Here is a 24,444-nt window from a genome sequence, read left to right as displayed (position 1 = left end):
AGCCTCAGAGCAAGAAATAAAGTTGCTTTGAGATATGATAGATATGATTATTTGTTTGTCTTGTATATTTTTTAATTTAAAGTTAGTGTATTTAATAGGTAGTTACATTTTATTTCTCAGGAAGATGTAGTGGCAACAAGTGATGTATAATACCGTGAATCGTCGTACTTTCACGAAGTTCATGTGAATTTGTTATCAATTTGTTATTTATGGATATTGTACGTAATCTATTAATTTGACTAGCTCTTAACATTTTTGATTGACCCCCTAATCAATACTTGATCTTTTAGAACGGAAACCATTTCGTGTCGTTATTTTAACCGTATGTGTCGCGGAGAGGTTCCGTCTCAATATTGATGATAAAATCAGTTGTAAACAATCGAAATGTTTACCATCGCCAAGCGGGGAGTGGGAACAAAAGAGCAACGGGGTACAGAAGCGATACACTCCGGACATTTTATGATATCACATTTTGAGGCCGAGGAGCAGGACGACGATGACGAACTTGCGGTTCCAATTCCGGAACCTGAGGTTAACGAGTTGCGAGACATGTATAGGCAAGATCATTCTGGCTTCGAAATCCCAGATGTCGCTTCGAAGAAAACGTTTTCTCAGCAACCTTTGACAATTGATACAAGCTTAGCGAAGCTATTTCAATGCATGTCCATTGCTTACAGGTGTGTGAGTAAACATTCATTAATCGCTTATTACCGTTCCTATTGCATCGTAGACAAAAACTTACGTCGCCCAAGTGGAATCGGTTTAGAGGGATTCGTTTACGTTGGAAAGACAAAATACGATTAAATAATGTTATATGGCGTTGTTGGCACATGCAATGTACGTATTATCTTTATAGTTATTATTTTATCATCTCGGCTAGTGTTACTTCATGAGGAATTTTACACCATTGTTAATAAAATGACAGTGTCCTATGGTAAAGATACAGGGTGAGACCGCTCATTTGGTCAATTTTGTATTTATTATTATTGCAAAAATGGAGTAGTGTGCACAAGCTGGTTCAGTCATCTACCTATAGAGGTTGCATGCGTATTACCGGAAGGTGGTGGGCAAAGATAATACTGCGTTTGATAGACACAGTTAATGGAAGATTTGCTAACCATTTGGTTAGTTCCATAAAGATGCTATAGGGGGCTTTTACCATGAAGCATGTCGTCTGAAGTTGTAGTTATACATATTTGGCACATGGGTCACAATATAATCTCTATCATGATCTAGTTAACATTTTTTTTCTTATTTACAAAGATTAAACTAGATTTTACTATATATGCTAATTACTCTGTTACATAATATTCACAATTTCAACAAATTGTATACATTTCTTTTTCAAATGAAGAGAGTAGCGTATACAGGGTGTAACGTAAAAAATGCAGCAAATTGTATTATAGTTTGTTCCAAGGTGAGTGAAATTTGGCAACTGTGTATGGGAGGTAAATATGCATTAAAATGCGTATTTTTAGGCACATTGTATGTTCTTCAAGGGCTTTCCGTGTTCTTTCGATTTCTTCCAAAATCTTGTCCAAAGCTCTCAAGACTTATATGTGTCTATAATCTATATGGGTGTATGGAAGTTTCTTGAAGACTTCAGAAAATGTTTAAGGTGTTCCTGAAATATCTTGATTGATCTTGATTCAATGCACTACAGATAAGTACAGGAGTTTTGTAAATATTTTGTGTGATCTTTTTAACTTGCTACCTGGTGGGACGTAGGTTAAAAAAGTTCCTTATTGAAGGTAATATTAATGAATGGTAATTTGTGTTTAATTTAACATTAAGGTAGAAGTTTTTTTTGTTTTTTCCTTTGACGGCCGGTTGCAGGAAAGCGAATTATAGTCAAAATCCTAGATTATTTGCCAAATGTGAGTTTAAACAAGAATTTTGACATTTGATTGGCTGCATACTGCAGTATACAACCAATCAAATGTCTTAATACCGGATAAGTCTGCAAAACATTTTAAACACTTTCCATATCAGTAAAAAGCTTCTACAAGGTTTTCAAAAGCATCCTAGTGCCACCGAAGAGCTGTTTAGACCCTTTGCAGAACTTAGGACCTAACAAGAGAGCCTTAGGGTGGAATTCATAGATATTACTTTTCACTTTCACTGTACTCATACTTAACGTGTACTTAGTAACATTTTTGTATTCAGTGAAATATTTGCCAAAGTGACGCATGACATTAGTGCTGGTATAGTAATTTTGTAATTAGTATACAGGGATTGCATCTAAGACTCCTCGGATCTTAATTCCTTATAAAAGATATCGAAAAAGTCTTGGTAACATTTCACAACATGGATTAAAAAACAATCGTACACTGCCAACACTTTACTGTTAATTGTGACAATTAACATCTTTTGTTTCATCGAGGCAGACTTGGAAAAGAACGTTTTTAGGCGAATTATGGAATATGTGGTTTTGTTTGATCAATGGAAATTTTGTAGTTTTGGCTATCTAGAGCTATAATGTGTTATTTTAAAAAATAGACGTGCGAAGGTAAAATAAGTTTCATCTTCGATTCCTCTCAAAAAAAAAATTCTAAGAACTCAAATTTTAAGGAGGAAAGGTTATAACAGCAAAGGGCGTAGCATGTTACATAAAAAAATAAGTACTTTCCAAATCTGCAATAAAATATGAAGTGTTCCATTTCAAAATACGCAAGTTTGATACGCCACTGGAATACAGCATACCCCTGGTGATAAAAAATATTTTACAAACATGACAACGGTCATTTAGTATAATTTTGCGCCAAGACTTTTTTCGGTATCTGTTATGGTAAACGAATTAATCTATTAATCGATACGACTTTCATTTTGGACGAGGCAGATAAGAATTGCTTTTTTGCATGGTCGTTATTATGTAAATCAAATACACCCAAGATATTTCGAAAACTATCAGAGATAGGTATAGGACATTATTAACTAAAGTTGAACTTTCTGGGAGGAACTAAAAGATGATAGAAAAATATACAGGGGGTTCTACTTAAAAAAGTGAGATTTTTAATATGATGTTTTTAACTTTGGACCTACAAAAAAACACCCTTTAAGATATTTTTTTAATGTTTCATAGTTTATGTATTTATTTGACTTTTATTTTACCCAGTATAAAAGATATAGAGCCTGGAATTAAAATTTAAGTAATAATTTTGACAATAAACTGACGTTTGGAATTTAAAAAAATGTACTATTTTAGCGCCTTACTTTGTGAACGCACCCTGTATAATTCCAAATACAGGGTGTAAAGCGATGGAGTATACAAGAGGGAAGTTTTTTTTAAATATTGATTTATGAAAAAAATTTATTCTTCATGATATTTTTTGCTTGCTTTGAAAGTACCAATAACGTTTCGATAATCTAAAATTTATTTATAGAAATCTGGAAAAATAATAAAATTAATTTTTTTTATTGAAAGTTATTACATCATATCACATTATAATCAAGATAGCGTATTGCTATCAAACGACAAACAATCGAAACGTTATTGGCACTTTCAAAGCAAGTAAAAAATATGAGGAATAAATTTTTTTCATGAATCAATATTTAAAAAAAATTCCCTCTTGTATACCCCATCGCTTTACAATAAAATGTGGAGAATATTTGAACCATATCATAATACAAAAGCATTTTATCTTATTTTCAGAGCATTAAGTTCGCGCATCGTTGACTCATCCTGTACACTGTATCTCTAACCGTTACAGATATTCCAATGATGAGCCACCAGTTTAAACCATCCTGCCCTATTTTTAACATTTTTTTCTCAGTACATAATTGTTAGTGCTATGAAAATATTCGTTAGTTTAAGAAATATTAAAAAATGTCTATTTCAGAACGAGGCTATATTTTCGTAGGAGGCACAGAAAAATGTTTATTACAAAAGATTCTTTATAATGATTGTTGCATAATCTGCAGTTTTCAAAATAACATACAGGGTTAGGTAAAAAAGTCGTCGGACCTAATTTATTTTTTTTGAAATGGAACACCCTGTATATTTTAATCTCAAAAGATAGCAGGTTAAATTGTCTTTTAAAAAATATAACATTACAGAAATTCAAACATTTTTAATATTGATTCAAAAAAGAAAAAAAAATTATAAATATGTATATTATACAGTGTTACATATGTATAAAACAAAAAATTGGGTGGTAGCGTGGTTCAAAACAAGCAATTTTTCCAAATTGGGTTGAGTGGGAAGAGTAGCAAATTGCTAACACTCCGCCCACTATAAAATAAAAAATAAAATAAATAAATAAATATACTGAGGGTCCAACGTGTTTCGTTAGTGGTGAAATTTGCACCCCCATTTAGGGGCGCGTCCTTTCATGGTAGTTTTGAAAAAAAATTCCAAAATCGGATAAGTATACCCCAAAACTTACTCAAAGACGTGGTATCATTATTGCTAATGCTAATGAAATTATCACTACATCAAAAAATTGCAAAATTAGCAATATTGCTGATTTCGCTTTGAACAGTCACTTTGATGTTATCATGCAATGATAGCCCCTGTGACAAAAAGACGTATTCTTATTTCTAATAGATTATCATTTATATTTTAATATTAAATTCCCACTATCATTTAAGATTGCATTGTAGGTGCGAGTGTTTCTATCAAATAAAAATTTATTTTATAAATGATAAGAGCTTTTAAAAACCAATATTTGACTTTGATAACTTATTCTAGTTTATCTATAGTTCCTGTGATAGAATTGCAATGCGTAGAACTCAAATGTGTCCTTACAAATATATATTTCACGTTTATCCTTTCTTTCTTAGTTAGTTGTTCCTCTTATTTCATTAATTACACTATGCCAAATACTTTTCTTTTGCAATATTGGTTAATACAGATATAGCGCATTGTACTCTATAAGTTAGGAATTTTCCATTAGAACAAACGTTCACTGTAAATTATAATAACTGTTTAGGTAATATGATTTTATATGGATTATTTTGTTTGGCGTGGGAAAGTGGTTTCTGTTTTTTTTGTATCTATTCAAATAACATCAGACAAAAATAAAAACCACATCGGCAAATTTCGGTTTTTCGGGTGAGTAATCGGAATTATCTGGCTTTCTTTAAAGCATGAGAATAACTGTTTAATTGCGCAACTTTTCCCTAATTTGACCATCACCGTATCTTCTATGGTTTCGGAGATCCCCATGATAGACACCCTTATCTTGGACACAGTGTATAACTTGGTAAGCATATGAAAAGCTTATATGGAACATCAGAATACAAATTAAAACCCTGATATACAGTGTGTACAAGGTAGAACGCATCATAGGCAAACAGTAATGTATTTTTTCGCGAAGGATCGGCGAGGTCTTTGAAATTAGTGTTTAACATACTACTTCTCTTTCTAGCATTAGGCAAGCGCAATAACGTACGTTGAACGCTAACTTCAAATACATATCAAAGGCAAACCTATTAATTCTGTTTGCCTATGGTGCATTCAAGCTTTGTATTAATTCTCCCCCTACATACATTTGTATGTAGCTCAAAACCGAGCGGGTGATCGGTATACAGGGTGTCCATTTTTCAAGTGCTACTATGGGATCTCGCTTATCTTAACAGATAGGAAGTTAGTTAAGAGGATTAAGTTGCGAATCTGAAAAGAAATTTAAAATATCTTTAATAGTTTTGAAATTATCCCAAAAAACGAAAATGTCTGATTTTTTCATGATAAACCAATCGTACTAGTTTATTACTTTATGTAGAATTCAAATATGGCCCTTTTTTGATATCTTGGAACTTTTTCTAAGATTTATCAAAAACTCTAGAGTTTTATGGGAGGCCCCCAGAACTCTACCAATGTACCGCAGTGTGGAAATGTCCAAAATTACCCTTGTAACTTAGGGTTTGCAGCAAAAGAGCGCAAATTAATTGTCTTTAACCTTTTTACCGGTTGCCGTTTTATTTATAATTTTTTCCAGTGCCGACACGTTTTTATTGAATTTAATCCGTAATTTTTGTGCATTAATAGGTAATTTTAATCCCTAGGGATTAAAAAAAAATTTAATCAATATCAACCATACCAATATTCATAATTGTCACAATCTACAACCACAAATTTTGGAAGCATGAGAATGCAATGTTTTACACAAACTAACCTTTATCAGCAAGTGACATCTTAGGGGATGAAAGAAGCGCCTTCATATGATTAGTGACTTTCGTCTTCAATATTTTTAGAAGGGTTTACAGGCATGATTTTACCAAAATAAAAAATTCTTAATTTTTGTTGACAGTTACAAACAAGCGAGCGTAACAATGACACCCTAAAAAGCCTACCTTACTTTTTAATAGTTTTTATAGCATATTAATTTTGAAATGGATTCAGATCGGTCGGTATTGGAAAAAATAGTAACACTGGATTAAACTAGTTTTTGTTCCCTCAAGAATTTTAAACCATTCTTTCAGGAACAAAAACTCTTTTTAATCCCTTGTTACTTAATATACTATTATTAGAACCTCGTATAAACACATCAGGGGCATAACGTTGATTAGTAACTGGTTTTTTTACGTAACTTGCCACTCCAAAAATAGCGCAACGAAATGTTTGCACCTTGGACTCCAACGCTTTCGTGGTAACAATTTATTTGAATACAAGCATCCTTAATCCGATCGTGCAATGATCCGCAAATATTCACGTACGTAGAAAAAAAGTAACTTTTTGCACTGTTCACGGTTGAAAAGTATATCGGTCGTCCATTAATTTTCGCTACACGACGAAGGTCTCTTGTTCCATAAGAAACGCTTTGTTCGAAAGGCTACCACCGAGGCTACTACTGTATGTATAAAGTACGCACGACAATAAATTCCTCGAGAATGGTGGTACAAATCTTCAGTTGCGCGGTTAACGATTATTTTGTATACGGCAGTTATGCGGCTTTCGGTTCGACTTTATTCGAATTAATAATGAAATTTTTACGCGATTTAAAACACAACCCACAATATTGACGTTGAAAACTTGGCGAAGAATTTCGCTTTTACGCGATTTTAAAATGCTTGCGTGGGTTCTCTTTGGAAGTTTTAGTAAGACTCCCGCTCTCCCACCAGATTTTTACTTAGGTAAGGGTATAACAGAACATAGTCCTCTTATTCTCGGCTTAACGCGTTTCATTCTATTGTATATTAGTGCCGTTCTCTTTGGATATGAAGCAGTACACATATAAAATTTCTTATACTGACAGATTCGTAAATTTAACAAAAAATATAGAAAGCGACCACCTGTTACAGGGGCTACTTTCACTTTTCTGTTGATTTCAACTCCCCCTCATGAATTATTGTTATATATTTGGTTGTATGTTTGGCAAATTTGGGATAATCGTTGTCATCGCAAGGAATTAATTTTCACCAACTAGAACAACTTTTCTTTGTGACTCCTTGCGGACGTTAGTGAATGGTGAGGGGAGGGGAGGGGAGGGGGGGCTTATAAATTGGTTTTATCCTTCATGGTACTCTAGTGAAAGGTTTCAATGAAAGAAGTTAATTTCTACCAACCACAGCTCTCCTTCTCGACGCTCTATCGTGGTCAGTTATAATTCCTTGTATCTCAAGAGCGAAGTGTCAGAAGAGAGTTAGGCCGTCTTGAAGCAATATATCCATTAGGGATGTCAACACTGAAGTGTGAATATGCCAGAATGGAGGGTAGGAGGAAGGTGATTCTTCTTGCATTATATAGCACAGATTTTGAACGTGTGGCAGGCGGCACGTTAAATGTATACGTAGTTTTCTGCTTCATGTTCAAATGTAATATCATCTTCCAAGTCGTTAAGCAATCTAGAGTAGGTCATGAAAGGGAGAATATTTATGTACCTTGTGTGCTAAATTAATGGGCGCGCTCATAAGACACAACTGTTGTGGAACAGTTACCGATACGTCTTATAATTACGTCGCTACTTTTACGCTCTTTACGGAGCAGTCGGCCATTTTTAGTAAAAGAATTACAAATTGAGATAATGAATTTGTCTACGGTTCATTACAGATTCCTGTACAGAACTAAGGAAGGTAAAAAATTATATTATATTTGTACCCCAGAAGAGCACACTTTCTAATTACCTAAAACTGTAAAAATATTCGATATAATTTATCACAATGCAGTTAAGCGCGTTTTACAGATTTAAAATTCTCTTAGTCGAGGACATGCGCAATAGGTGTTTTTCTTTAAAGTAAAATAACTTTCAACTTTTTGGTTCGCACCGTGAAATTTTAGGGCTGCCAACTTTTAACATTTAAAATTAATGTTATGTTTTGTATCATTTGTGTTGATGGGCGTAAAGGCAGCTTATTGAGCGAAAATTACAACTGCACTGCAAGTTATGAAAGGCGCCGATCTAACCTATATTTTTTAGGTTGGTATTAGGAAAGTCTCACTTAACAGTGAAATAGAATGAACTTTAAACTTTAAAAATATCTGGAAAGTTGTCAAAACTTTTCCATTAGCATTTAGCAGCGTTATTCATTTTACGCCAGCACTGCTTGTAATTATATATTTAATTATGTAGATACATACCAAAATGTCTTAATGAAATCTGCACCCTAGGAATTACTTACACTAAATTTTTTTCTTGTATTCTACAAGCCTGAAAAGTACTTCCTTTATGTTGCAGTTATCAAAAGAGTCAATACCTACATCTGTCAATTTGCCTCCCCTCTGGACGTCGACACACATAACAAACCGGAGGTACCTTCGGTACGGATCCGATCCTCAATCGAGACTGACAAAATAGTTTTTTCAGGCAATTGTCTTGGAGGGGAAATATTGGAAAAGAAAACTAGCGGCGGTAACTGCTGAGTATAAGAAATGGCGCATGTTCCATCGCACTCACGTCTTAGGGCATGCCCTAAAAGAATCCATGGACACAGTAAGTCTCACTACCAAAACAGTACACATTATTTCTGCTTTTTTTCAGTTAAGCGAGCTAGATGCTCTAGTTTGGCATTCTCAAAGCTCGGACAGCATGCATATGATGGTGGATGAAGATTACCTAGGACTTATGAGTGATACACTATTTTCTACGATAACCAGTCAACCATTTGTTTTTCCTGATAGTAGGGAGATCGGTAAGAGCTTGTTTAGTTATTCGTTTTCACAATAACGGTGATCATGTGCCGTTCGCATGTCATATAAAAAAATCACAGCCCAAACTTGATTTTTTTTACATAACGTCGAATCGTTTGCAAGGGTCATTTGATAACACGATTAATTAATTACTTTATACGATTAAAAATAATAGCGACGTTTCTAAAAATATAATGTGTTTATATTAATCGTAATTATTATATGAAAACATTTGTAAGATCCTAATAGTTGATTGAACATGTCGTGTTGGGATTTACAAAAAAATTGTAATTGCATCTCGGGGCACCCATTACAAGAAAATGGTGCAGACCATAAGTATGTTTTATTAACTGGAAATGAAATTTGTGTGTAAATTAGGTTAAACGTTTCATAATTCTATTTATGTTGTTAGCCAAAGCAGGTCTGGCGGACTTCATTCAACCCAGTTTGGGTCCGCTGCAGCCGAGTTTGGAGGATTACATGGATACCTTTGAACCACTGCAAGGTAAGTGGCTATACACTAAAGTGCGCGATCTAACTGAACGTAATTTAGATCTCATTACCTCAAAACTTCCCACCGTGCCCGAAGAAAATGGAAGTGATCCGTTATATAGGCATACGAGTAGTAGTTGGTGCTATACAGATCTAGATCTTATGTCGACTAATAGTATGCAGGTATGCTGTCTAGAATTGTATAAACTTTTCACTAGTATATTTAATTGCTTGCTTGTTTCTACTGTTGCGCGAATTGCAATTCTTGTTTGTTTGCGAAATTTCGCAATTATACAAAGGCAGAGTAAATTAACCTCAAGATCCATCACTATTGGTTGATTACCTGATCCGTTAATGCGGATAATAAATAAAGTCCTTTTTTAATCTCACCACCACATCCCAATCTCGGAGAGTTAGGGTGAAATTTTTATGCATAAATGGTGCCAATGAGAGAATGCTGGGAATTATTTTTACGATCACCGCTAAATGGCGAGCATGGACTCTGTAACAGAAAAACAGAATAATGGATGTCTTTTCCAAATTTTAATCCGATTCTTATATATCGGGCGATCAAAAATGAGTGACTGTCGAGTCGCCTTTGGAAGTACAAGTTAAGTACGATTTCCCTTGTAAACAAAATTTCCAAAGGTGACTCGACGGTCACTCATTTTTGATCGCTTTGTACATGTTTCATGCATATGATTCTAATGGCCACTATTACAGCTAAATGATGAATTCAGTTATTCATTGTTTCATTTCGCATTTGATGCAAATGTTAGCTTTGATAATGGCTATTAGAATTATATGGCTGAAACATTTATATTGAAAGTAGATAGGTCCATATCACCTATATTTTGTTAGAATTTAGCGATTTTATTGGTTTATATTGGATTACGTTGTCAAAAAGTAGTTTGGTTTTTAAGTGTTGTTGGAATATTCGAAAAGACGAAAATAAGCAAAAAGAAATTTTATTCGGCTTAAAAAAAGGACCAATATCATGAGAAGCTTTTTTAGCACATTTTTTAAATTTTAAAAAAATATATATTGCGTTTTGCCCGTCCGTCCGCCTCCGAATCCACTTCTGCGGTTTTGAACTATCTTTAGTGGAATTGTCCTAGAGACCTGGATGTTTTGCAATAGGTATCCAATACCTTGAAGGTGTAAAAACTTAAACTTGAGAAGTGTAGCATGCATGCTACTACCTTATAACCCAATTATTTACTATAGCGCGTTCGCACCTCCAAATTCAATATGGTGCTTATGGACATACGTGCCAATGACAGCACAAGGAGATTATGTATTGTTTTAATACTTCCATTTAATCATATGTTAATTTGACATCAATGCGGTTAGAAACAAGGATAGCATTATCGAAGAATGACGCAAACTAGTAAGAGAGGCAATTAGTCCATAAGACCCCATACTGATTCTGGATGTGCGAACGCGCTATAGGAATTTATGGTTAAAATATTGTGGTTTTATGGTGTAAGACTGGAATAAGTCTAATTTACATTTGGCAAGTTTACTGGCGGAAAGTACTTTCGGCCAGTAAACTTGCAAAGTGTAAATGAGCGGAAAGTGCACTTGCTAGTCACTTGCTACTTGCCCGCAAGCGGCAAGTGAAGTTGAGGACCTGGCTAGTTTGGTGGCCGACTTGTCTGTCTGGACTGTCAAATTTATGTAGATTCTGCATGTAAATAGAGTGGGAAAGTTAGTTAAAATTTTTCCGGAACAATGAAGTGGAACGGTGACCAAATAATAAAGTTTTTAAATGTGTATGAGAAATATGAGGTACTTTGGGGCATAAGAACGGAGACCATACACATAAGCTAAAACGGCACAATTCGTTTGAACAACGAACAAATGACAGAAACAGAAAACATTCTGTGTACTGATATTAGTTCAGGCAAATTGGACTTTTTCCAAAGAAAATCGGTAATGGAGCTTTGCCAAGTGGATATGTTAAAAATGGTCTATAAGTGTGCGTTTACAATGAACGTATACGTAAGAAATACATAAAACGTAAAAATTTCGCAAAGTTGAACTCTATAGAAACATACGAAGGTGTTTACAATGAATATGTAAGCGATATGTAAGTCTTGCGCATAGTCGCAAGGGTTGAAAATGTTTCAAAGTTACGTACGGTCAAATATCATACTACTTGTACTATGAACTTTGGTTTATTGTAAACAGCGAAGTAAATTTACGGAAACGATACGGATATGTACGAGTTACGGTTTATGAAATATTTACGTATACTTTCATTGTAAACGCACACTAACGAATACACAAAAAAATAAATACGTGAACAGGGGAGTGGGACTAAGTTTTTGGGGAACGTGAAAAGGGGTGAAAATCTATTCTAAACATAACGGTCATACTGCTTTCAAAAATTCCAGTAGGTATATTATATTTCAGCACACAACATTATTTCCTCGATTATTTCATTTCAATGTTTCTTAATAATACTATCAAGGAACGAAGTCTCTGTTCAAACAATGAAATGTAGTTTTTTCTGTATTTTTTTTCCGTAGAATCAAATGCTGAAATCAGTTTTTGACCAATTTCCAAAATTTAAACAAATTATCAACAATTACTAGAAAATTCAATGTTGCCGAAGTGGTTTTTGGAATCTTTCCGATTCTTGACCTTTAATCTATAATTTTTTTTATTTCATTAAAAAGTATAGATAAAAACGAAGAGAATGACATCAAGTTGAACTTCCTACGATAAATCTCTGAAGGACAATTTTTATTCGAAGAAAAAAGTTTTTTGCCGAAAAAAACGAATATTTCGGAAACCTCATAATTTTTATATTGAAAAAATTTGTAGTTATTTGAATCATAAAATAGTACCTACGAGCCCTAACACATAAATGTTCGGACATCTAGCATTTTTAAAACAGAGCCAAAAAAAAAATAAACCCAGGTCAATGTCAATAAAGCCACAAATATCTTATACAGAAATATGTATTATAAGTTTATTGTTTATGTTTAATAGCAAAAAACAATTTTTTTAATGCTCTCACAACATAAAAATGAGAAAACCGGCGAAATTAACTGACACATAAATGTTCGGACACCACACATATTTGATAGTTTGATCTAGATAGCAGGAGAAAAACAAAAAATAATAACTTTTATAACCTGTCAGTACACTTTGACATTTTGTTAAAAGAAAAAATTGCACGTGGCAAAGCGACACGGAAAGAAATTCGACAATTAATAGTAAAATGGTTTCTTAACGGAAAATCCTTTAGGACAATGGCAGATATTGTAACAAAGTATGGGAAAACAGCATCAATCGAAGTTGCAGGAAACAAGCACAGGAAGACGGCCAACAGTTACCCCTAGAATGCAGGGAGCGCTGATAACCATTTGCAAATCTGAACGAAGAGACACAGTACGGAATCTTACGGTAAACGAGTAAAATGGAACGAAGTAACAAATGCTCATCTTTCTCGCTAATCCTGTCGAAGGTGGATCCACAAATCAGGTTTACATTTTTATAAAGTAAGTGGATCTTTAGATTAAAATTAGTGAGCCTTAGAAAATACTTTTTTAAAGAGGTGAAAGAAAAACATCTTTAACACAGAAAAACAATAAAGAAGAGGTTGGCTTGGGCTCGGGAAAGGCAGGCGTGGTCTTACAATGACTGGAAAAAAGTCATTTTTAGTGATGAATCTCGATTTGATATCAGTGTAGGCGATAATCGAGAAAGAGTTATCAGAACGGAAAACAACGCATTTCAGAAAGATTGCTTAAAGCGGCCTGTAAAATTCCCCATTGGTGTAATGGTGTGGGGCAGTATGTCTGCAAATGGGTTGGGACAATTGCACTTTACAAATGGTAATGTTTATGCTCAGAAATATCAAGCGATTTTAGAACAAAGTTGATTGCCTTCACTTGCGACATTTTCACCTGATGCAGACTTTGTTTTTGAACAAGACGGAGCATCCTGTCACAGCAAAAAACGACTAAGAAATGGTTACAAACCATAATAATAGTGTTTTAGAGATGACATAAAATGAAGCAACGTTTGTGTATTCATCCGCAACGCAGTATTGCTTCTTTGAGTTAAAAATTACATACCTTTGGCACGGATCAATGTAAAGCTCTTGTGACGACCATGCCTACACGAATCCAGGCTGTTATTAAAGTCAAAGGGGATGTAACTCATTATTAAGGGGTGGTGTCCGAACATTTTTGTGTCACTTTAAATTCTAATTTTTTTGTGTTTTGTGTTATTTGACATTTGTAATTAATTTATAACTATAGTAGGAAAAAAAATAATAAAAAAACATACAATGATTTTAAGTTACAATATTTTTAAAATTTTGAGTGTCCGAGCATTTATGTGTTAGGGCTCGCATATTTCAACCAAGTCTCGTTAAAAGATAGTCATTTTTGCGGAAATGAACAATGAAAAACAAGGTTTTCCGCGATTTTTTCGGTTATTTTGAGGTTATGTGAGTTTTTCACGATCTACAACATTTCCATTGAACTCTTTTGTCTCTAATCTCAACTTTTGCCAGAAATTCCTGTCATACGATTTTCACCCATTTTCATTCTCTCCAAAAACCTAGTCCCATTCTCCTACTCACGTACTTATTTTTTTTGTATTTGTTATAGACCATTTTAACATACCCACTTGGCAAAGCTCCATTAACGATTTTCTTTGGAAAAAGTCCAATTTGCCTGGACTAATATCAGTAGACAGAATGTTTTCTGTTTCTGTCACTTCTTTTAATAGCTGTTCGAACGCATTGTCCCGTTTTAGCTTATTCGTGTGGTCTCCTTTACTTAGTTCCCAAAGTACCTCATATTTCTCATACACATTTAAAAACTTTTTGATTTGGTCACTGCTCCACTTCATTGTTCTATGCAGCAACTACACTGAAACTATATAGTCCAGTTAGTGGGGGTTTTTTGAATGCAAAAGGTGGGGTAGTAGCGATTTTTTAGTATATTGTTAAGCTTGGGGTCCTAATGAAAAATGTTGGAATAATAGAATAATGGAATAATGAAAATTTTGTTCTCTTTAACTTTGTATACTTACAACATCGTTTGTCATTTCTGAGTTATTATCAACAAATCAAATTTTTGTACCTAAAATCCAAGATGGCGGTTCGAGCGCATGCGCCTCGAGGTGGAAAACCTGGATTTTTCATTATTAGGGCCCCAAGCTTAACAACATACAAAAAAATGGTTACTACCCCACCTTTTGCATTCGAACACCCCTTTTTGATACCGACGTACTGGACTACTACATAAATTGGACAGACCACACAGGCAAGTCGGCCACCAAACTAGCCAGGTCTTCAACTTCACTGGCTCCTTGCGAGCGAGTGCCACTGCCACTAGTGCGGTATAGCAAACAGCGCGACAGTGATATTTCATTCGTGTTTGCTATACAAGGTACAAGAACAGACGTTTGTTCCTCGACGAGGAAGATTTACTTTAATTTCAGCCATCTTGCTCAAAAGACACCTGATGACTGTTGAACAAAAATCTTGCAGTGTCACTGCAGTGCAGTTTTGCTTAGTGCGGTATTACCTTTAGCTTGTCGTAAGCTGCGTGCGCGCATGCGCAAAACTAAGTAAATGTTTATGTCATGGTTACGTTTCGCTATTTCCCTGTTAAGGGAAGTCCAAAAGGATTAATATTAGGTCAAAGATTCATTTTTATATAATTCAGGATTCTTGTCTAAACTCTCTGCGAATGATACGATGGTTTCTGGATCTATGAGTTGTTAGTTGTTAGATACCTGAATAAATAAGTCAAAATCACAATGGTGAACTATTTTGATTTATGATATACAGTGTGTGCCCGGATGGACTGAACAAGAGGGAAAAAATTTGTAATTTTAACTTTACATTTTTTACATTGCATAAAATAAAATGTTTCTCATAAGCTATAAGGTGTCTTTTTTAACTTGATTTGCTTATCAGGTTGCCATGGAAGATACAATGATAGTCTGATTTAATCAAAAACATGCAACTCAGAAAAATTTCCGCTGTAGATTTTGCGTTTTTTGTAATTTTCTCAGTTGCTAAAAGGAATATCTAGATTTTTATTTCAGAATAGGAGGTTTTGAGGCAAGCAAAAATTTTTATAAAGAATGACTTTTTTGCGTAAAGTTAAAATTAAAATTTTTTCCCTCTTGTTCAGTCCATCCGGGGACACACTGTATAAGTGCAAATCGAACAAGCTACCTTTTCACATGTTGCTTATATTTAGCTAATTTTTGTTATGTCTCTCTGGGGTAGTTTGTACAATGAATAATTTCAATTTAGATAAACACATTAACAAACACATCACCAGCTTTGGAACAATACAACTCGGTCCCTCCTGTTACTTTGGAAAAGCAAGAGACTCATACTCAACAACTGCAAAGTTATCCAAACGATGTCATGATTCATCCCGTGGAAGTGTATGCAGCTCAACAGCAACAGTCTTCATATCCAATCGAAGTAAAAACGGAAAAATCTATCAAAAAACTTAATCAGATGCCGATAACATCTGTGTATAATCGATCCAGCGATAATACGATGTATCAGAATTATGGTGTTCCAGATGTGTGCGCGATAGACAATAGAATGCAATGTAAGTATATCACTTCATCTCCTTTTGATGCTAAGGTAGTAACATTTCAGTATCACCGCAGCAAACGTTCAAACTCCCACAATCATCCAGTGCATCTCAAAGCACTTCCAGGGGTTACAAGTTCTCTTCACCTGCGTCTACAACACCAAACCTGAAATTTTCATCGCAAAATTCGTCTAATTTTAAAGCTACATCACGACCTCATCAAAACACAGCATCTTCGTTAATTGCAAGCGGTTCAACGATCGATAGTGCATTATTGGTAAGGTTGAGTACTAACTATGAATTGTTAATTTTTATTTGCACACAGCCAGAAATAAAAACAGAAAATCGTATTAGGTCGACGCATAAAAGTGACAGAAGACGGTCATCGTCCGTATCACGTGAAACTGTTAAACGACCCCCCCTTCTAAGTGCCATGAGTGATCCCCAGTTAGTTACGCCAGCTAATAGTATGCTACTTACACAGTTATTAACCAATAGTAAGTCGATCAGTTTTATAAATTTTTTTGCAAAATTTTGCTTTTGCAGGCGCGCCAAATAATTTATTCGCTCCAAGTCATAATCTATCCGACCCGTTGTCGCTACAAGGTACAAGTATACATATAAAGGAGGAAAATGCATCAATGTCAATTGTGTCACAAGCACAAACAGCTACATTACTCATAACTCCTTTATCAATGAATTCATCTCAGTCTTCCATTAGTGATTCGGTAAGGATTAATTAGTAGGAGACACCATTAATTTGACATGAAATTTACGCAGATTATATTAACCTCGTTAACTCCGTCAAACTCACCAAGTCCCGGCAGTTCGCAGGGAATAGGATCCTGTCCGACATCACCACAAGGTGCCTTACGTTCATCCACACCAGACTCGGTTCACAAAGATCAGCGTCGAGTGGGACATATCCATGCGGAACAAAAACGAAGATATAATATTAAAAACGGTTTTGATGTGATACATTCGCTTATTCCTCATCTAAATCAAAATCCTAATGCCAAGGTATGTATTACAAATTGCTGACAAATTAGACCACCACTGGTAGTAATTAAATGATCACGTTCTTTCGCTTGCGGGTTTTTGAGGTTGAAAGGATAGTAGATCGGTATCATCTCTGCCAAAGAAATGTATGGTGTATCGGTAAGCTCAAGAACGTGGCTCTGGTAAATCCCAGGTTGGCAACACAAATAAAATACTATAATTGTTCACCACGGACCTCAGGGTATACATAAAAACAAAATAAAATTGCCACATCATTAGTTTCAAGGGTACATTTTGTTGACCATTTTTGTTCAGTTTCAGATCTCTCTAGGCCCTTTGTAGAATTTTCTATGCTCAGATCTCTTTGCTCAACTCAAAAAAATTAGAGGGTGATAGAATGCGCTATAAGGCTCTGACTGGCTCTACAAAACTCTGCAAAGTACATACAAATATTTAGCAAGGTACTGGAAATTCGGGACGCAACCCAGAAAATTTTGAAAAGCCTCAAACTCAAAAAATGAAAATTTGTTGATGCATTGATCAGTACTACTACTAATACGATCTATGGTTAAAACTTCAAAGAAATGTCTCCATAAACATGAAAATTGGTATTGCGGAGTTTGCGCATGCACACCCCTAATTTTTACAATATGTGACATGCTTGCCTCCAGTAGAAGCATTTGTGGTTAAAACTTTGAGAATGGCAGCATTGCGCAGTCTGCGCATGCGCACACCTGATGTTTACAACAATATGCAACATGTTTGCCTGTACAAGAAGCATCTTTGGTTAAAAATGCATGCGCACATGAATCGTCAATATTTGGCAGGTCCCACAAGCCAGCAGAGCCATTTTAGAAAAATGATGGACGAAATACATCAGAATTATAGGCCCTTTTTAGACACTTGAATAAATTTTCAGGCGGCATCCTTTAAAGAAAAAAACTATGGCTCTGCTGACTAAAGACGAAGCTAGCTGACCACTTGTGAGATTTGCTTCGAAGACGAAAAATTCAGATCACACATTATAGGCTATTTATAGACCTATTTTAGATAAGCAGATAGTACTCTCACCAGCAACAAAAAAAACTTAAGTGTCTGCTTGCTTCAGATTGACAGCTACCTAGGAATTTACGTCTACGGCGAATAATTCCCAATACTATAGGCTTATTATAGATCCTTCAAAGGTACCAATCTTTTTAATCCTAACAAACATTGTTTCATCAATGAGATCAGTTTAATTTTCCCCCTCTCAGAGATATAGTGGATAAATAAAAATTATTCATTTATTGTCTATTTATTGTTCCTCTCTTGTTCTGAGCCCTCAACGGGCTTTTGCCCAATTAATATATTTATTTAAACTCTAACTTATATTGCAGACTGCGCAATGCAAATTCTTATTTATGGAGATATTTCTTTGAAATTTTAACAAAAGATACTTATACCTAGTAAAAACAAACGTATTGCATATTGTAAATATCAGATTAATAAGCGCATGCGCAGGACGCGCAATATCAACTGCGCAGTAAGTGTCAAATTCATTATTTATGAAGATATTTCTTTAAAATTTTAACCATATATGCCTCTAGTAATGAAAAACAGCGCACATAGGTATGGCCTTTGGGGAAGTATTGATCAATTTATGGAAAATGCGCTGAAGTTACTCGCCTTAGGGCGAAAACCTTTTTACTTGTTTATTCAAGTATCTTATCAGTAAAAAAACTGCGTTCAGTTATTTTCATAATTTGTTAAAAGAGCATTTTGATGCACTTGTGCAATTACCTACGAAAATTGTCACAAAGCAATGTTTTAATATCGATCCTCAAGATGGTTTATAGTTTTGTATCTATTGCTGTCTGCCGGTTTAGTGTGTTGTCACTTCACTCAACGAAACCATGCGTATTGTATGCAAAAAAATCCCCTGAATCCGTAAATGACAGTCTAGCTGACCGGAAACTCCGGGAACATATTGCTATACACAAGAAAACGAAGAAAAAATGAGAAAATGTCGTTTTTTCGCATTTGACTTAATTAGGTATCTCGTTAACTATTCCTCTTACGGAAAAAATGAAGAGAACGAATTTGTTTAGAATCGATTTTTCTATCAGATACAGTTGGTATGATTTTTATTAAACAGAGTGCCAAGGGCCTATTATAAAGTTACTTTCTTGTTCTATTTCTGGGGTTTCCACTAAACTAATTCCACAGTCTGTCGATTTGCAAAACTCATCAGGACAACAGACAATTGTTGAAATACGTTGTTTTACGGTTCCACCATCCATAAAAATATTGAAAAAGCTCTGGGAGTCATCCAGTTTGAAAGACAAAGCATCGAGAAGGGCGTATCAACAAATGTTAATTTTTGGGATTACTTTTTTTGTATTTTTCCAGAAAAAACAATAACATTTAAAAATGAACGGTTCTGTACCAACTGAAAATTCGATTCTAAACAAATTCATTTCAATGAGCTCGAGCAATAGTTGAGATAATTGGAACTCAAATGCGGAAAAAACTGCATTTTTCCATTTTTTCTTGGTTTTTTTGTGTATAGCAATATGTTCCGGGAGCTTCCGGGCAGGGAACTACATAGAATACTCTTGGTTTCGTTGTGTGAAATGGCAACATCCACTTTAGAATACTTTTGGAGCTAATTTGACTGTACTATGTTGACCCTACACATTGACATAAAATAAATAAAGTTCGTTAAGTACTCCCTCCCCTAATCAAAAAATGTTGTGATGGTATTATCACAGATACATATAGGTAGGCAAGGCCGTGCGAGGGGAAGGGGTGAGGGGGGCCCAGGCCCTGGACGCCAAGTCTGGGGGGCGCTGAAGTCGCCTTCGTCGGGAGCGTCAAAGGCGTGAGTGAAAGATTTACCTCGAATTATATAAACGAATCCGTACATACTATTGTTTCGTATTTTATAAATTCAGAATCAGTAAAAATTTAAAAATTAAAAACTGTCGCGTTTATAAAGTCGGTAATTCCATGGAGTTAGGAAATCAAACAAAAGCGCCTGCATTTGCCATGTTTGATCTCAAATTGCCATGGCACCACTGATTTTCTTAAAAGCGCCAGGTTTAATTATCCAATTTCTTGGATTCAAAGTTCAAAAAATTAAAAGCCATAGTATGAATGGATTCGTAATTTTTTTCTCTACCAAAAACCTAAATAGACTTTCTCTCTAAAATAATTAGAGAAGTCAATAATCAGAAATGAAAAAATTACTATTTCAATTCCTATGGTGCGTTGTTCAAGTCACCACCCGGTATAATAATATATTTATTATGGAAAAACAAAATTATGTTTATTATTCTAATAAAACAAACCCACTCCATCAATTTTTTTAATGTTTAGAAAAGGGAAAAATGAAGAATTAAAATGTATCCTACTTCATGTAATTTATAGTGTTATACAACTGAAGTAATTGAAATAAGGTTTGAGTATATGTATTTTATTTTTACAAAACTGACTCCATCTATTACACACTTTCACCACACACAACAGTTTTCTGTGCGTCTACCACATTTTACGACAAATTATTTCGATTGCTTCAAGGTAGACAACACACTAACCGTACTCTATTAGGTGTTGCGTTTATTTCTATAGCATTGCATTGACCGTCTGTGGTATATGTTGTCTGTGTCCATAGACAGCAATACCCCTATATTTTTTTAGTTTTTTAATTTTTTTAAATCTTATTTGAAATTATAGCGTAGTGCAAGGGTGCACCATGCTAATATTATTCAACAACATTCTATTTTTGCGAGCGATATAAAAAAATATAGTTAATTTCTGCCAAATGAAATGTTGTATTTGAAAATCTCTAAATGCTGTCTTGTAAAGCTCAAATAGTGGCAAAGACAGTGTTTTTAATTTTTCTGTATGTGTTCAAATGACACCACAAAAAAATAACATAATTGGCAAATTTCGATTTTCCCCTTTTTAGCCTTTAATTGCGCAACTTTTGCTTAATTTGACCACCGTCGTATCTTCTATGGCTTCCGAGATCCCCAGGATAGACATCCTTATCTTGGACAGAGTGTATAACACAAATTGAATTGTCCGCAGAGGTAAATTTCTTATTTCTGGGCAGATCTTATTAAACTTTCAACAGTAGAGTAGCACCTTTTGGTAAAAGTCAACCGATCGATTGTATTTAACTTGTGAAAAGCTGCGCACACGCGGATGCGCAGAAGTAAATTTCTTGTGTTCGGACTGATTTTACCGAAATTTTAACAGTAGCACTTTTTAATAAAGGCAAATAAATCGATCGATTGTATTAACATGTGAAAATCTGCGCGATAAATTTCTTATTCATGAGTTGATCTTCAAAATTTCAACAGAAGCAATTTGAACATGTAAGTATATCAAAAATTGCCACATGGATTAGGTACTTGACTCAATAAAAGGCGAAGGCGATGAGGTGTCTTCTGCTACTGGAGTCGGTTTCGCATTGACAAATTCTCATGCGTCGCTTTTTATCAGTAGAGCTTCCATCTGCATCTTCCACATGTAGTTGTTTTTGTTTAATGTTTCCATTCTCTCCATATGTCCGGCACTCATTTTGCACACACTAAACAGATAAAGTTCGGGAGTCGCGCTAATACAGAACTGATCGCTATTTTGTTGTCACATATGTACTGGGCCGCATAACATGTTATAGGATCGGATCAACAAAAATAACGACCTGTAAGTAATACATTTAATGTATACAAAAGAACAATCATAAGACTAACTAACTTATTGTGAACTAACCAACTGATGACGTGTGACGTTTGGTAATCTAAAGTGTTTATAAGAGAAACTGGTACCTACACCAATTCTTGATAACACACATGATGTCAACGTCTCTAGAAATTAGAAATATTTCAAGTTCATCAAACTTATTAAACAGACTTTGCACATTTTAATGAGCAATGTTTAAATGCACTTTATCAAAACTATGTATTAAACTTAGGTCACAAGGGTTATACTTCTGCAGGCCACAAATCTTCTCATCTTCTTTATGATGGATATTCTAACAGTAAACATTTCCGTTCCGGGATATCAATTTAATTATTTCGACGTTGGTAATTTTATTTTCCTTCAGGTGACTCTTTACATCTACACATATTAAAGTAATTTTGCTCAATTTTAAATACTACATGCAGGTAGAGAAAACCAGTTTGCGTTTTAGTTCTGCACAAATTCTTCATCCCAAAAATTGCGGGGTGAATAGTGGTAATGTGCTATGTAGATGTTTAGAGCCACACAACTTTTTTACATGTGTTGAAATTGGGAACATTTTCAGTTAAGCAAAGCTGCGATGTTGCAAAAGGGAGCGGAGTATATTCGGCAATTGCAGCAGGAACGTAGCCAATTAAAGGACGAAATGGATAGTTTACGACAACAAATAGAATCGCTCAACACCTCAATCAGGTAAGTACTCGTCGGACTCACGTTGGGCGCCAAAGACATTATTGTTGTGTGTCCAATATACTTTGTCTATAAAAAATTAACGAAATTACCTTTTTAAAAATACACTCTAGAATTGATCTTACATTCAAACAAACTTTGAGACAGAAACAAGGGATTTTGTTAAAAAAAATCGTTTATGCATACATTGCGAAATATAGTCTTATCTTGGTCCATTTTTCTTAAAAATTGCAACGGTACTGTAGCGAATATTCTAGAAATCCAGAGGCGTCATGAAAAATTAGTAATCGGTGATAAAGAATGAACGCGACTGTAATCTTTCCGGGAAATATGATGTGTTTTGTCCGAGAATGTTCGATAACATTCGAGAGCACTCGAGTTTCCTATACTTATAAGCAAATCCAATTACGTTTCAGGCCAGTTCCAATTTCAACGACGGAGTAATAAATAGTTCGCGCTGTTATAATATGTCCACTTCTGAAAATTTGCATTTTCAAAATTTGTAGTCATGCTTTAGAAAGCAAATTTCTCAGAAAAAGCTTCATTTTTTACACTTGCACCGTTTTTTTCGCGCTTTCAATTTAGTAAAAGTTTCTAGGGAATGTCATGTCGAGCATAAGAAACAAAGCTCTGCCAGAGCAATCTGCTGTTGTGTCGTTTTTTTTAAATTGTACTCTATAGATATACCATTCCATGCAAATGTTTGGAGAACTGGGTCAAAACTTACACATCTGTCCTAAAGCGCCACAGTGGCCACTAATACATCTAAATTAACTCCTTTTAAATATTGACGTGCAGAACCATGGTTAAACCTATTTTAGGTCAACTGTTCACAAGTTTCTTTTCAAATTTTAACAAAAAAATTATGTGATTGGTTGCACAACAATATATTAACGTCATTCATACGATTTCACATTTTCTTTTCAGTAATTGTCAGTCATTGTTACCAGCAACCGGCGCTCCAGTTTCTAGGAGAAGAGACAGTAAAATGCAAGAAATGTTTGATGACTATGTCCAAAAACGCACAATGGAAGATTGGAAGTTTTGGATTGTATCCTTTTTTAATTTCAGTCAGATTGACAGAGATATACAGTACTTGTTAGTCAATACCACCATCTCACTATTCAAATCTGCCCACATGTTTTCTCATATGGTTCCTATAAGGGACTTGATAAATCATTACATTTAACATTCTAGTGTAGGAGAATATACATTTTCAACAAAGGCGTACACTTTGAGTACTTAACATACATCACAGTTTAGCTTATTATTTCGGCCTCTGCTCAGCTCCTTTAATAATTTCGTATCAACGTCCAGCTTAGAAGAATTATATCGTTCGACATTACATTGGGTGGAGCAGCATTGTACCTTAGTCGACCTTAGACCAGGTACGTTACATCTTTCTATTTTACCATTCGATTCAATTGTCTGTTTTGCAGTGGTTTTGAATTCGTTGCGATATTTAAGTACAAAAACCGATATCCTATCAGAACCGGAAAATTTGCCGGAAGAGGCGAGGCGGGCAGCTATGTCAGCATTGAATAAGACTCAACTCTAATATTATTATGCTCAATATTTTGTTCGTGATATGAAAGTGCAAAGCTAATATATTTTTTTAAATCTATTATAATGTGTGTAGCAACAAGTGATGTATCAAATGTGTATATTAGGTTCAGGTATTTTAGATAACGTCATTCTGAATGATCTTCTATTTGGTTAATAACACAATTTTTAATACAAAAGTGAAGGATAAGTTATACTAATCCTTTCTTATTATTGCCATTTAAATAAGTGCAATGCAAGCAACTGCCTTACCAATCTTCATCTATCATTATCGTATTGCATTTAAATTTCATCGGTCATTTTCAGAGATATTCA

At 34.7% G+C, this 24,444-nt stretch overlaps 1 protein-coding gene across 2 annotated transcripts; it reads left to right on the top strand.

The window, feature by feature from the left end:
• The first annotated feature begins 87 nt into the window (after positions 1 to 87).
• LOC116172197 (MLX-interacting protein-like) lies at positions 88 to 24,179 on the top strand. Of its 2 annotated transcripts, XM_031489355.1 has the most exons (17): positions 88 to 218; positions 291 to 677; positions 731 to 837; positions 8,616 to 8,698; positions 8,745 to 8,870; positions 8,919 to 9,069; positions 9,480 to 9,572; positions 9,621 to 9,742; positions 15,855 to 16,164; positions 16,215 to 16,426; positions 16,475 to 16,646; positions 16,696 to 16,877; positions 16,930 to 17,169; positions 22,442 to 22,569; positions 23,494 to 23,617; positions 23,825 to 23,954; positions 24,006 to 24,179. In XM_031489355.1, exons 2-17 carry the CDS (start codon positions 385 to 387, stop codon positions 24,122 to 24,124), a joined length of 2,592 nt encoding a protein of 863 aa, XP_031345215.1. In that variant the 5' UTR covers positions 88 to 218; positions 291 to 384; the 3' UTR covers positions 24,125 to 24,179. The 2 variants fall into 2 exon arrangements, with proteins under 2 accessions (XP_031345215.1, XP_031345216.1); XM_031489356.1 differs by having other exon boundaries at positions 140 to 677; positions 8,616 to 8,689.
• Positions 24,180 to 24,444: the final 265 nt, after the last annotated feature.

This window comes from Photinus pyralis, unplaced genomic scaffold, assembly GCF_008802855.1.
Source record: "Photinus pyralis isolate 1611_PpyrPB1 unplaced genomic scaffold, Ppyr1.3 Ppyr1.4_LG5, whole genome shotgun sequence".
Taxonomy (NCBI): Eukaryota; Metazoa; Arthropoda; class Insecta; order Coleoptera; family Lampyridae; genus Photinus; species Photinus pyralis.
Note: the sequence above shows the minus strand (reverse complement) of the source record. Positions and strands in the feature narration are given on the sequence as shown.